The following is a 15,000-nucleotide window of genomic DNA, read 5'->3' as shown; positions in this document are numbered from 1 at the left end:
AGAGAAATAGAAATAGAGAGAGAGAGATGAAGGGAAGGAGAAATAGAGAGAGAGAGAGAGAGAGAGATGAATGGAAGGAGAAATGGAGAGAGAGAGAGATGAAGGGAAGGAGAAATAGAGAGAGAGAGAGATGAAGGGAAGGAGAAATAGAGAGAGAGATGAATGGAAGGAGAAATGGAGAGAGAGATGAATGGAAGGAGAAATGGAGAGAGAGACAGATATGGAGGGAAACAGAGAGAAAGTTAGAGCAGACTTTATCTTATTTCTGAGCAAGCGGCTAGCGGCAGGCGGAAGACTTTTGACATGGAAAACTTGCCTTTATTTGAACCCTTCACAAGGTTAAGCTAGTGAGCATTGCAAAAGGTAAAAACAGTCAATACTGTGCAGTACAGCCCCCCAGTCAAGAGCAGAGTAGAGCAGAGAAGTGAGGGGGATATACAGCCAGCTGAATGCAGCATCAGGATGGTACGGTAGCTCTCCCTGTGCTCTCTAAGTTTGGCACAGAGCCACAACTTATTTCCTCGGTACTGTTCGGCGTCTACTGTATATTCAAAACCTTCCGGTAGCCAGATGAGGGTAACTTTGTCTTGGAGCTATGATTTAACAGCATTATAAGAACAAACTCATCACTTTCATCACCTTCATCATCATCATCATCACCACCATCTTCCTCATCGTCTTGGTGACCTACCTGGTTGTAGCTGTGCACGGCCCCACCGACTTGTCCGCTGCGCTGTGGTGTTGCCGCTGCAGCGCTGTCGCTAAGGGCGAGGGTCTGGTTGCTATGGTAGCTGGCGGAGTACTGGAGAGAAGCATCCGGGGTGGAGTTAAGCTGCAAAGAACTCTGGGAAAGTAGAGAGGGACCTGAAGAGAGAGAACGAGAGAGAGCGAGAGAGAAGAGACGGGAGCCAGAGAGAGACAGAGAAAGAAAGAAAGAGGGAGGGAGAGAGAGAAAGAGAGAGAGCGAGATAGAGAGAGAGAGAGAGACAAAGATAGAAAGAAAGAAAGAAAGAAAGAAAGAGGGAGGGAGAGAGAGAGAGACAAAGAAAGAAAGAAAGAAAGAAAGAGGGAGGGAGAGAGAGAGAGAGAGAGAGAGAGAGAGAGAGACAGAGACAGAGACAGAGAAAGAAAGAAAGAAAGAAAGAGGAGGGAGGGAGGAGGGAGGGAGGGAGGGAGGGAGGGAGGGAGGGAGGGAGGGAGGGAGGGAGGGAGGGGGAGGGAGGGAGGGAGGGAGGGAGGGAGGGAGGGAGGGGAGGAGAAAGAGAGAAAGAAAGAAAGAAAGAAAGAAAGAGGAGAGAGAGAGAGGAGGTAGGGAGAGAGATAGAGAGAGAGAGAGAGAGAGAGAGAGAGAGAGAGAGAGAGAGAGAGAGAGAGAGAGAGATGCATCTATTTAGAACAGGCAGTGCTGCGTTTCAGCCCTTGTTGAGTTTGAAAAAGAATACATAATTAATCAGGAGAGGGAGAGGAGCAAAAGTAGGGGGGTGGAAGGGGAAGAAGAAGAGAAGAAAAAGAAGGGATGAGAGAAGGAGAGAAGAGGAAAGGAAGAAGGGGTGGAGAAAAGGAGAGAAGAGGAGTGTAAAGTAGGAGTATGTAAGTTGAGCTCAGATAAAGTAGAGGAGAGGAGGAGGAGAGAGGAGGAGAGTGGAGGAGACAAGAGAACTCAGATAGAAGAGAGGAGCAGAGAAGGAGAGAGGAGGGGAGAAGGAGAGAGGAGGGGAGGTGTAGAGAGGAGGAGAGAATGAGAGAGGAGAGGAGGAGGAGAGGAGGAGGAGAGAGAAGGGGAGGAGGAGAGCTCGGAGAGAGGAGAGGAGCAGAGGAGGAGAGATGAGGAAAGAAGGAGAGCTCAGATAGAGGAGAGGAGGAGGAGGAGAGAGGAGAGGAGAGGAGAAGGAGAGCTCAGATAGAGGAGAGGAGTGGAGGAGGAGAGAGGAGAGGAGAAGGAGAGCTCAGATAGAGGAGAGGAGTGGAGGAGGAGAGAGGAGAGGAGAAGGAGAGCTCAGATAGAGGAGAGGAGTGGAGGAGGAGAGAGGAGAAGGAGAGCTCATATAGAGGAGAGGAGTGGAGGAGGAGAGAGGAGAGGAGAAGGAGAGCTCAGATAGAGGAGAGGAGTGGAGGAGGAGAGAGGAGAGGAGAAGGAGAGCTCAGATAGAGGAGAGGAGTGGAGGAGGAGAGAGGAGAAGGAGAGCTCATATAGAGGAGAGGAGTGGAGTAAAAATAAGAGAGGAGAAGGAGAGCTCATATAGAGGAGAGGGCGGAGGAGGAGACGGAGAGCTCAGATAGAGGAGGGGAGGGGAGTAGAGAGGAGGGGAGAAGGAGAGAGTAGAAGAAGGAGAGCTCAGATAGAGAAGAGAAGAGGAGAGTAGCGGAGGAAGAGAGAGGAGGGGAGAAGAAGGAGAGTTTAGATAGAGGAAAGGAGCGGAGGAGGAGGAGAGAGGAGAGGAGAAGGGGGAGAGAAGTTAAGCTCAGATAGAGGAGCGGAGGAGGAGAGAAGGGGAAAGGAGAGGAGGAGGAGAAGGAGAGGAGAGGAAGAGAGATTAATGGAGAGAATGGGTTGGAGAGGAGATGAGAAGAGAGAGAGAAGAGGAGAGGAGGAGGAGAGGAGAAGAAGAGAGAGAGGAGAGTATGGGGAGAGGAGTGGAGAAGGAGAAATGAGAGGAGTGGAGAAGGAGAGGAGTTGAGGAGAGAGACGAGTTGAGGAGAGAGAGATATATAGAGAGCAAAAACTGGAAACTGGTCTGAGGAAAGTTAGTGAGAATGTATATATCTTTTTAATCACAGCTCTCTCTATATATATATATTTATGTCCTTTATGCGTTGGCGTCTTAATTTATCATCTGGGCTGTGTGGAGTGATGTCACTTTCAACTGGGGCATGTTTAAACACACACGCACGCATGCACACACACACACACACACACACACACACACACACACACACACACACACACACACACACACACACACACACACACACACACACACACACACACACTAGTGCAAGTTTATACTATCAGTCTCCATCAGCATCAGCTAAGCATTCTGGGTAGAGGTGATTGCCTTTCTTTCACCACACAACACACTCCATTAGAGAGCAACAATCTGCCTGGACTAGAGGGAATACACACACACACACACACACTCCACTAGAGAGCAACAATCTGCCTGGACTAGCCTACAAGGTCAGTGCTTTGTGATGGCCACTCCAATACCTTCATTTTGTTGTCCTTAAGCCTTTTGCCACAACTTTGGAAGTATGCTTGACACACACACACACACACACACACACACACACACACACACACACACACACACACACACACACACACACACACACACACACACACACACACACACACACACACACACACACACACACGAGAATGACATGTCTTCTTTCTTCCGTTTCCAGTTATAACAACATGAATGGGTGAATGGGTCTGTGTTCAGTTTTCATCCTCCCCATCCCCTTATCCATATTCTGACCCCTCTCTCTCTCTCTTCTCTCTCTCTTTCTCTCTTTTCTCTCTCTTCCTCTCTCTCTCTCTCTCTCTCTCCCTCCCTCTCCCTCTCTCTCCCTTTTCTCTCTCTCCCTCTCTCTCTCTCTCTTTTCTCTCTCTCTCCCTCTCTCTCCCTCTCTCTCCCTCTCTCTCCCTCCCTCTCTCTCCCCCTCTCTCTCTCTCTCTCTCCCCCTCTCTCTCTCCCCCTCTCTCTTTGTCCCTCTCTCTCTCTCTCTCTCTCTCTTTCTCTCTCTCTCTCTCTCTCTCTCGCTCTCTCTCTTTGTCTCTCTCTCTCTCCCTCTCTTTGTCTCCCTCTTTCTCTCTCTCCCTCTTTCTCTCTCTCCCTCTCTCTCTCTCTCTCCCTCTCTCTCTCTCTCTCTCTCCCTCTCTCTCTATCTCTCTCCCTCTCTCTCTATCTCTCTCTCTCTCTTTATCTCCCTCTCTCTCTCTCTCTCTCTCTCCCCATCTCCCTCTCTTTTTCTCACTTTGTTTATGTGAGTATAGCACACACACAACCACACACTGACACTCACCACACACACACTGAGCCACTTTGACGTATTCTGACATTTAGTTGAAAGCAGTGTGTGCATCCCCAGATATGCTTGTAGGACAATAGGAGGTTTACATTTCTCAACATAATCTTGAACAGGAAACTACAGCCTCTTTTACCATCTCGGGAACTCAACATGGAGGGCTACACTTGGTTCTCTGTTCTTCAGTTCACCCGTCTTCTTTTTAGAAGTGCTAGCTACATCTCTACACAAGTTCAACCCTCCATTTTGTCTCATTTTGCTGAAAGCCTGGGAATCCCTTCACTTCATCCCTGATCCCCTTCTGCTACCAACATCAATATGAGCGAGAAGACTATCGTTTCTATCCTTTCTTTTCTATCGTTCCTCTGTCTTTTTGTAGTGTGGGATTAAAATTATGTGCAGTGGTGTTTCAGAGCATCCTCTCCTCTCCTCTCCTCTCCTCTCATCTCATCTAATCTCATCTCTACATCTCCTCCTCTCTCCACTTCTCTCATCTCATCTCCTCTCCTCTCTTCTCTACATCTCCTCTCCTCTCTACATCTCCTCTCCTCTCTACATCTCCTCTCCTCTCCTCTCCTCTCTACATCTCCTCTCCTCTCCTCTCTACATCTCCTCTCCTCTCCTCTCTACATCTCCTCTCCTCTCCTCTCTACATCCCCTCTCCTCTCCTTTCTACATCTCCTCTCCTCTCCTCTCCTCTCTACATCTCCTCTCCTCTCCTCTCCTCTCTACATCTCCTCTCCTCTCCTCTCTACATCTCCTCTCCTCTGCTCTCCTCTCCTCTCCTTTCCTCCGCCCATCTCCTCTTTTCCTTCACAAAATACTTTTATTTTAATCCAGATTCCTGGTTCCTATGAATTATTAAACACACGTCACTTTTTTTGGTTCACAGGGAGAATGTCACACACACACACACACACACACACACACACACACACACACACACACACACACACACACACACACACACACACACACACACACACACAACCGTCTGTATCTTTTGTTCCATATAAGAGCTTTTTGTATAATATCAAAGTTGACAGATAAAGGAAAACCCAAACCAGGGTTTCTGTTCTTTCCAACCAAATGGTCCCTTCTCCTCTCAGTGGACTGACTGTCATTGTGAAATCATATCAAGATTCAGGAACAGATGGTAACATCTGACACCTTTTGCCCTTCGGGGGACTGAAAAGATTTGCCATGGGTCCCCAGATCCTCAAAAAGTTCTACAGCTGCACCATCGAGAGCATCCTGACCGGTTGCATCCCTGCCTGGTTTGGCAACTGCTCGGCATCTGAACGTAAGGCGCTATAGAAGGTAGTGGCCCAGTACATTACTGAGGCCAAGCTTCCTGCCATCCAGGACCTCTATACTAGGCGGTGTCAGAGGGAGGCCAAAAATATTGTCAAAGACTTCAGTCACCCAAGTCATAGACTGTTCTCTCTGCTTCCGCACGGGAAGCGGTACCGGAGCTCCAAGTCCAGGACCAAAAAGCTTCTCAACAGCTTCTACCCCCAAGTCACAAGACTGCTGAACAATTAATCAAATGGCCACCCGGACTATTTACATTGACCTCCCCCCTTTGTTTTTTTCCGTCAAGATAGAACTGCCAAAGGGGGAGGAGTTGCAGTCTACTGCAGAGATAGCCTGCAAACTAATGTCATACTTTCCAGGTCCATACCCAAACAGTTCGAACTACTAATTCTGAAAATGACTCTCTCCAGAAATAAGTCGCTCACTGTTGCCGCCTGCTACCGACCCCCCTCAGCTCCCAGCTGTGCCCTGGACACCATTTGTGAATTGCCCCCCATCTAGCTTCAGAGTTTGTTCTGTTAGGTGACTTCAGTCACCCAAGTCATAGACTGTTCTCTCTGCTTCCGCACGGGAAGCGGTACCGGAGCTCCAAGTCCAGGACCAAAAAGCTTCTCAACAGCTTCTACCCCCAAGTCACAAGACTGCTGAACAATTAATCAAATGGCCACCCGGACTATTTACATTGACCTCCCCCCTTTGTTTTTACACTGCTGATACCCTTCCTACATGTACAAATTCCCTCGACTAACCGGTACCCTCGTTATTGTTATTTTATTGTGTTTCTTTATATATTTTTTTACTTTACTTTATTTGGTAAATATTTTCTTAACTCTATTTCTTGAACTCCAAGATGTTCCAAGATGGCGTAGCAGTAAGTCGTCCTGTCGTATCGTCTCTCTGTAAATATCGTCCCTTTTTCGTTTTAGATATTTTTTTTAAATATTTTTCTTCGCATATCTTTAAAAACATTTTTGCTCGCTTCCAAATACTCTCCTGCAACCCGCCTCACCCAATGTAGCTACTTTTCCTAAAGTATTTATATTTACTTCGGAACCGGAACCCCTCAACTGAAGCTAGCCAGCTAACCACCTGCTATGCTAGCGGTCTTCAGCTAACCGGTCATCAGCTAACCCTTAGCTCGGAAAGCTCTCGCCAGTTCGAACAACGCGACGCTAACCAGAGCATAACGGACCTATTTTTTATTTTATTTTTTTTAACCACGGATTCCCACCGTAAACGAAACATCTTTCAGCTGGATCTTCACAACTAGCTATCGAGCTAAACCGCAACCCTGGTTGATTACTCCTGGCCAGCGTTTCCACCCACGTAGCTTGAAGCTAGCCCGGCCAGAGCTCCTGTGCTCATAGCATACTCCTGGGCTACAATACCCGACCCACGACCGGTCTATCGATGTCACTGCATGAAGAGGAATAAACAGACTCACCTCATCGCGACGTCCTCCAAAGGCTAACTCTCTAGCCCCCGCTATCTCCTTGCTTGCTAATTCGGCATGCTAACTGCTAGCTTGTTTAGCCCAGGTCTGCTAACTACTACCTTGTTTACCCCGGCCTGCTAATCTGTTAGCTTGTTAGCACAGGCCTGCTAATCTGTTAGCTTGTTAGCACAGGCCTGCTAACCGTCTGCATCACCGCGTCCCAAACATGCAGTGGCCCATATGTACTTTCTATCTCTTCCCGATTTTTTAAAATTTGTTTATACCTTCCGGAAACCTGCCTCACCCAATGTGATACGGAATCGCAATTATTTTTAATTTTTAGAACACTCAAGAACCTCCAGAAGCTAACCAGCTAACTAGCTACAAGCTATTTAGTCATTGTTAGTTTTTTAACCTGGATAACACTCGCCAGTCCAGCCCCCCTGCCCCCTGGACTCTGATCACTTGGCTACATAGCTGATGCACGCTGGACTGTCCATTAATCACGGTACTCCATTCTGCTTGTTTGTTTTATCTGTCGGCCCTGTTGCCTAGTCAATGCCATTTTACCTGCTGTTGTTATGCTACCTGATTAGCTGTTGTCTCACCCACTGTTTTAGCTAGCTTTCCCAGTTCAACACCTGTGATTACTGTATGCCTCGCTGTATGTCTCTCTCAATTGTCAATATGCCTTGTATACTGTTGCTCAGGTTAGTTATCATTGTTTTAGTTCACAATGGAGCCCCTTGTCCCACTCCTCATAACCCTGATACCTCCTTTGTCCCACCTCCCACATATGCAGTGAACTCACCCATTACAACTAGCATGTCCAGAGATAAAACCTCTCTCATCATCACCCAGTGCCTGGGCTTACCTCCGCCGTACCCGTACCCCACCATACCCCTGTCTGCGCATTATGCCCTGAATATATTCTACCATGCCCAGATACCTGCTCCTCTTATTCTCTGTCCCCAACGCTCTAGGCGGCCAGTTTTGATAGCCTTTAGCCGCACCCTCATACTACTCCTTCTCTGTTCCGCAGGTGATGTGGAGGTAAACCCAGGCCCTGCATGTCCCCAGGCACCCTCATTTGTTGACTTATGTGATCGAAAAAGCCTTGGTTTCATGCATGTCAACATCAGAAGCCTTCTCCCTAAGTTTGTTTTACTCACTGCTTTAGCACACTCTGCTAACCCTGATGTCCTTGCCGTGTCTGAATCCTGGCTCAGGAAGGCCACCAAAAATTCAGAGATTTCCATACCCAACTATAACATCTTCCGTCAAGATAGAACTGCCAAAGGGGGAGGAGTTACAGTCTACTGCAGAGATAGCCTGCAAACTAATGTCATACTTTCCAGGTCCATACCCAAACAGTTCGAACTACTAATTCTGAAAATTACTCTCTCCAGAAATAAGTCGCTCACTGTTGCCGCCTGCTACCGACCCCCCTCAGCTCCCAGCTGTGCCCTGGACACCATTTGTGAATTGCCCCCCATCTAGCTTCAGAGTTTGTTCTGTTAGGTGACCTAAACTGGGATATGCTTAACACCCCGGCAGTCCTACAATCTAAGCTAGATGCCCTCAATCTCACACAAATCATCAAGGAACCCACCAGGTACAAACCTAACTCTGTAAGCAAGGGCACCCTCATAGACGTCATCCTGACCAACTGGCCATCCAAATACACCTCCGCTGTCTTCAATCAGGATCTCAGCGACCAATGCCTCATTGCCTGTATCCTCTACGGTGCCGCAGTCAAACAACCACCCCTCATCACTGTCAAACGCTCCCTAAAACACTTCTGTGAGCAGGCCTTTCTAATCGACCTGGCCCGACCTGGCCCTGGAAGGACATTGACCTCATCCCGTCAGTTGAGGATGCCTGGTCATTCTTTAAGAGTAACTTCCTCACCATTTTAGATAAGCATGCTCCGTTCAAAAAATGCAGAACTAAGAACAGATACAGCCCTTGGTTCACTCCAGACCTGACTGCCCTCGACCAGCACAAAAACATCCTGTGGCGGACTGCAATAGCATCGAACAGTCCCCGCGATATGCAACTGTTCAGGGAAGTCAGGAACCAATACACGCAGTCAGTCAGGAAAGCTAAGGCCAGCTTCTTCAGGCAGAAGTTTGCATCCTGTAGCTCCAACTCCAAAAAGTTCTGGGACACTGTGAAGTCCATGGAGAACAAGAGCACCTCCTCCCAGCTGCCCACTGCACTGAGGCTAGGGAACACGGTCACCACCGACAAATCCATGACTATTGAAAACTTCAACAAGCATTTCTCAACGGCTGGCCATGCCTTCCGCCTGGCTACTCCAACCTTGGCCAACAGCTCCGGCCCCCCCGCAGCTCCTCGCCCTAGCCTCTCCAGGTTCTCCTTTACCCAAATCCAGATAGCAGATGTTCTGAAAGAGCTGCAAAACCTGGACCCGTATAAATCACCTGGGCTTGACAATCTGGACCCTCTATGTCTGAAACTATCCGCCGCCATTGTCGCAACCCCTATTACCAGCCTGTTCAACCTCTCTTTCATATTGTCTGAGATCCCCAAGGATTGGAAAGCTGCCGCAGTCATCCCCCTCTTCAAAGGGGGAGACACCCTGGACCCAAACTGTTACAGACCTATATCCATTCTGCCTTGCCTATCTAAGGTCTTCGAAAGCCAAGTCAACAAACAGGTCACTGACCATCTCGAATCCCACCGTACCTTCTCCGCTATGCAATCTGGTTTCCGAGCCGGTCACGGGTGCACCTCAGCTACACTCAAGGTACTAAACGACATCATAACCGCCATCGATAAAAGACAGTACTGTGCAGCCGTCTTCATCGACCTTGCCAATGCTTTCGACTCTGTCAATAACCATATTCTTATCGGCAGACTCAGTAGCCTCGGTTTTTCGGATGACTGCCTTGCCTGGTTCACCAATTACTTTGCAGACAGAGTTCAGTGTGTCAAATCGGAGGGCATGCTGTCCGGTCCTCTGGCAGTCTCTATGGTGGTGCTACAGGGTTCAATTCTCGGGCCGACTCTTTTCTCTGTATATATCAATGATGTTGCTCTTGCTGCAGGCGATTCCCTGATCCACCTCTACGCAGACGACACCATTCTATATACTTTCGGCCCGTCATTGGACACTGTGCTATCTAACCTCCAAACGAGCTTCAATGCCATACAACACTCCTTCCGTGGCCTCCAACTGCTCTTAAACGCTAGTAAAACCAAATGCATGCTTTTCAACCGATCGCTGCCTGCACCCGCATGCCCGACTAGCATCACCACACTGGATGGTTCCGACCTTGAATATGTGGACACCTATAAGTACCTAGGTGTCTGGCTAGACTGCAAACTCTCCTTCCAGACCCATATCAAACATCTCCAATCGAAAATCAAATCAAGAGTCGGCTTTCTATTCCGTAACAAAGCCTTCTTCACTCACGCTGCCAAGCTTACCCTAGTAAAACTGACTATCCTACCGATCCTCGACTTCGGCAATGTCATCTACAAAATTGCTTCCAACACTCTTCTCAGCAAACTGGATGCAGTTTATCACAGTGCCATCTGTTTTGTCACTAAAGCACCTTATACTACCCACCACTGCGACTTGTATGCTCTAGTCGGCTGGCCCTCGCTACATATTCGTCGCAAGACCCACTGGCTCCAGGTCATCTACAAGGCCATGCTAGGTAAAGCTCCACCTTATCTCAGTTCACTGGTCACGATGGCAACACCCATCCGTAGCACACGCTCCAGCAGGTGTATCTCACTGATCATCCCTAAAGCCAAGACCTCATTCGGCCGCCTTTCGTTCCAGTACTCTGCTGCCTGTGACTGGAACGAATTGCAAAAATCGCTGAAGTTGGAGACCTTTATCTCCCTCACCAACTTCAAACATCAGCTATCTGAGCAGCTAACCGATTGCTGCAGCTGTACATAATCTATTGGTAAATAGCCCACCCATTTTCACCTACCTCATCCCCACAGTTTTTATTTATTTACTTTTCTGCTCTTTTACACACCAATATCTCTACCTGTACATGATCATCTGATCATTTATCACTCCAGTGTTAATCTGCAATATTGTAATTATTCGCCTACCTCCTCATGCCTTTTGCACACATTGTATATAGACTCCCCCTTTTTTTGTCTACTGTGTTATTGAATTGTTAATTGTTTACTCCATGTGTAACTCTGTGTTGTCTGTTCACACTGCTATGCTTTATCTTGGCCAGGTCGCAGTTGTAAATGAGAACTTGTTCTCAACTAGCCTACCTGGTTAAATAAAGGTGAAATAAAAAAAAATTAAAAAAACTGCATTGTTGGTGTAGGGCTTGTAAGTAAGCATTTCACGGTAAGGTTGTATTGAAATAAAATTTGATTTGATAAAGAGTAGGAGCTATGAAACACACACACACACACGGGCACACATACACAAGTATACACTCACACACACACGCACGCCTGCACACACACACACACACACACACACACACACACACACACACACACACACACACACACACCCTGTCATAATGAAATAAGAGCTGTCCGTACGTTCTCCTGTGTTGAATTGGTGAGGGTCCAGTATTCCAGACACCTGCAGGGATCTGATGCAGGAGTCGACCATCTCCAGTCCTGTGGTCAACTCATCCTCTATGTCCTTCTGGCCATCCGCTGCACAGGAAACAGGAAACATGGGCAATAGGTTAGTCTGGGTAACAGTTGTGACACAACCACAACCTTACATAAGACATACAGTGCCTTCAAAAGGTATTCAGACGCCTTGACTTTCTCCACATTTTGTTCCGTTACAGCCTTATTCTAAAATGGATTAAATATTTTTTTCCTCATCAATCTACACACAATAACCCGTAATGACAAAGCAAAAACAGGTTTTTAGAAATGTATTGTAATTTATAAAACATAAAAAACGGAAATATCACATTTACGTAAGAATTCAGACCCTTTACTCAGTACATTGTTGAAGCATCTTTGGCAGCGATTACAGCTTCGAGTCTTCTTGGGTATGACGCTACCAGCTTGGCACACCTGTATTTGTGGAGTTTCTCCCATTCTTCTCTGCAGATCCTCTCAAGCTCTGTCAGGTTGGATGGTTGGAACTATTTTCTGATCTCTCCAGAGTTGTTTGATCGAGTTCAAGTCCGGGCTCTGGATGGGCCACTCAAGGACTTGTCCCGAAGCCACTCATTCGTTGTCTTAGCTGTGTGCTGAGGGTCGTTGTCTTGGCTGTATGCTTTGGGTCGTTGTCTTGGCTGTGTGCTTAGGGTCGTTGTCTTGGCTGTGTGCTGAGGGTCATTGTCTTGGCTGTGTGCTTAGAGTCGTTGTCTTGGCTGTGTGCTTAGGGTCGTTGTCTTGGCTGTGTGCTGAGGGTCGTTCTCCTGTTGGGAGCTAACCTTCGCCCCAGTCTTAGGTCTTGTGCGCTCTGGAGCAGGTTTTCATTAAAGAGCTCTCTGTACATTGCCCCATTCATCTTTGTCTCGATCCTGACTAGACTCCCAGTCCATGCTAATGAAAAACATCCACACATCATGATGCTGCCACCACCATGCTTGACCGTAGGGATGGTGGCAGGTTTTTTCCAGATGTGATGTTTGGCATTCAGGCCAAATAGTTCAATCTTGGTTTCATCAGACCAGAGCATCTTGTTTCTCCTGGTCTAAGAGTCTTAAGGTGCCTTTTGACAAACTCCAAGTGGGCTGTCATGTGTCGTTTACTGAGGAGTGGCTTCTGTCTGGCCACTCTACCATAAAGGCCTGATTGGTGGAGTGCTGCAGAGATGGATGTCCTTCTGGAAAGTTCTCCCAGCGTTTAATTTAATTCAGGCAATTCTTATTTACAATGACGGCCTACCAAAGGGCAAAAGGCCTCCTGCTGGGACAACACAACACTGCACAGAGAGATACCTAACACAATAACATAGCATGGTAGCCGCACATGACAACAACATGGTGGCAACACAACATAGCAGCAGCACAACATGGTGGCAACACAACACACAGTACAAACATTATTGGGCACAGACAACAGCACAAAGGGAAGAAGGAAAAGACAACAATACATCACACAAATCAGCCACAACTGTCAGTTGTGTCAGTTGTGTCTATGATGGAGTCTTTGAATGAAGTGACCAAGGCCCTTCTCCCACGATTGCTCAGATTGCTCAGTTTGCCCGGGCGGCCAGTTCTAGGAAAAGTATTGGTGGTTCTAAACTTCTTCCATTTAAGAATGATGGAGGCCACTGTGCTCTTGGGGACCTTCAATGCTGCAGACATGTTTTGGTATCCTTCCCCAGATCTGTGCCTCGACACAGTCTCTTAGCTCTGTGGACAATTCAGATGACCTCTTGGCTTGGTTTTTGCTCTGACATGCACTGTTTAACTGTGTGACCTTATATAGACAGGTGTGTGCCTTTCCAAATAATGTCCAATTAATTGAATTTACCACAGGTGGACTCCAATCAAGTTGTAGAAACATCTCAAGGATGATCAATGGAAACAGGATGCACCTGAGCTCAATTTCTGTTTTCGCCTTGTCATTATGGGTATTGTGATGTCATTATGAGGAATTGTGATGTCTTTATGGGGTATTGTGATGTCATTATTTAATGTATTTAATTTATTTTATTTATTTTGCTCCTTTGCACCCCATTATTTTTATTTCTACTTTGCACATTCTTCAAATCAAAATCTACCATTCCAGTGTTATACTTGCTATATTGTATTTACTTTGCCACCATGGCCTTTTTTTGCCTTTACCTCCCTTATCTCACCTCATTTGCTCACATCGTATATAGACTTGTTTATACTGTATTATTGACTGTATGTTTGTTTTACTCCATGTGTAACTCTGTGTCGTTGTATGTGTCGAACTGCTTTGCTTTATCCTGGCCAGGTCGCAATTGTAAATGAGAACTTGTTCTCAACTTGCCTACCTGGTTAAATAAAGGTGAAACAAACAAAAAAATAAACAAAAATAATGAGGTATTGTGATGTCATTATGGGGTATTTTGATGTCATTATGGGGTATTGTGATGTCATTATGGGGTATTGTGATGACATTATGGGGTATTGTGATGACATTATGGGGTATTGTGATGTCTTTATGGGGTATTGTGATGTCTTTATGGGGTATTGTGATGACATTATGGGATATTGTGATGTCATTATGGGGTATTGTGATGTCTTATGGGGTATTGTGATGTCATTATGGGGTATTGTGATGACATTATGGGGTATTGTGATGACATTATGGGGTATTGTGATATCTTTATGGGGTATTGTGATGTCATTATGGGGTATTGTGATGTCATTAGGGGGTATTGTGATGTCATAATGGGGTATTGTGAGAAGATTGAAGAGGATTTTTGTTTACTTAATTCACTTTAGAATAAGACTGTAACATAACAAAACGTTCCTAAGGCACTATTATGGTTAGTGATTATAAATAAAAACATCTAATGAAAAATATAGCATTTTACACTTACCTTGGGTGTTCCAGCGAAACTGGTCATCTACCGAACTGCAAGAAAACAAACACAAGATTTGAGGTTCTGAAAACAAATGTATGATATGGAGTTGATCATACTGTAACATCATAGTTAAGATTGAAACTATTTAGTGCATAACATCTGACGTGAAGTAAACAAACAAGCTGTAACAGTGGCGATCGGATATTCAGCACCATTGAAGCAGACAGCGACGGAAAAGGTATTCTGAATTTCAGCACCACGGAACAGCCTGGAAGGGAAAGCTCTACTGCAAAACTCTGTTAGCTAGTCAGTTGTAAAACTCTGTTAGCTCGTCAGTTGTAAAACTCTGTTAGCTAGTCAGTTGTAAAACTCTAGTCAGTTGTAAAACTCTGTTAGCTAGTCAGTTGTAAAACTCTGTTAGCTCGTCAGTTGTAAAACTCTGTTAGCTAGTCAGTTGTAAAACTCTGTTAGCTAGTCAGTTGTAAAACTCTAGTCAGTTGTAAAACTCTGTTAGCTAGTCAGTTGTAAAACTCTGTTAGCTAGTCAGTTGTAAAACTCTGTTAGCTCGTCAGTTGAAAAACTCTGTTAGCTCGTCAGTTGAAAAACTCTGTTAGCTCGTCAGTTGAAAAACTCTGTTAGCTAGTCAGTTGTAAAACTCTGTTAGCTAGTCAGTTGTAAAACTCTGTTAGCTAGTCAGTTGTAAAACTCTGTTAGCTAGTCAGTT

At 46.2% G+C, this 15,000-nt stretch overlaps 1 protein-coding gene across 1 annotated transcript in view; it reads right to left on the bottom strand.

Annotated features, from left to right (window-relative positions):
* LOC135517153 (catenin delta-2-like) overlaps positions 1-15,000 on the bottom strand; it is a 586,832-nt gene that overhangs the window by 299,198 nt on the left and 272,634 nt on the right. Inside the window, exons 4-6 of the mRNA XM_064941201.1 lie at positions 14,292-14,326; positions 11,342-11,461; positions 692-864 (exon numbers count right to left, since the gene is read on the bottom strand). Of these exons, the coding sequence (XP_064797273.1) occupies positions 692-864; positions 11,342-11,461; positions 14,292-14,326 (328 nt within the window). The remainder of the gene's footprint in view (positions 1-691; positions 865-11,341; positions 11,462-14,291; positions 14,327-15,000) is intronic.

The sequence above is a fragment of the Oncorhynchus masou genome, chromosome 28, assembly GCF_036934945.1.
Source record: "Oncorhynchus masou masou isolate Uvic2021 chromosome 28, UVic_Omas_1.1, whole genome shotgun sequence".
Classification (NCBI taxonomy): domain Eukaryota; kingdom Metazoa; phylum Chordata; class Actinopteri; order Salmoniformes; family Salmonidae; genus Oncorhynchus; species Oncorhynchus masou.
This window is presented reverse-complemented; position numbering and strand designations above follow the sequence as displayed.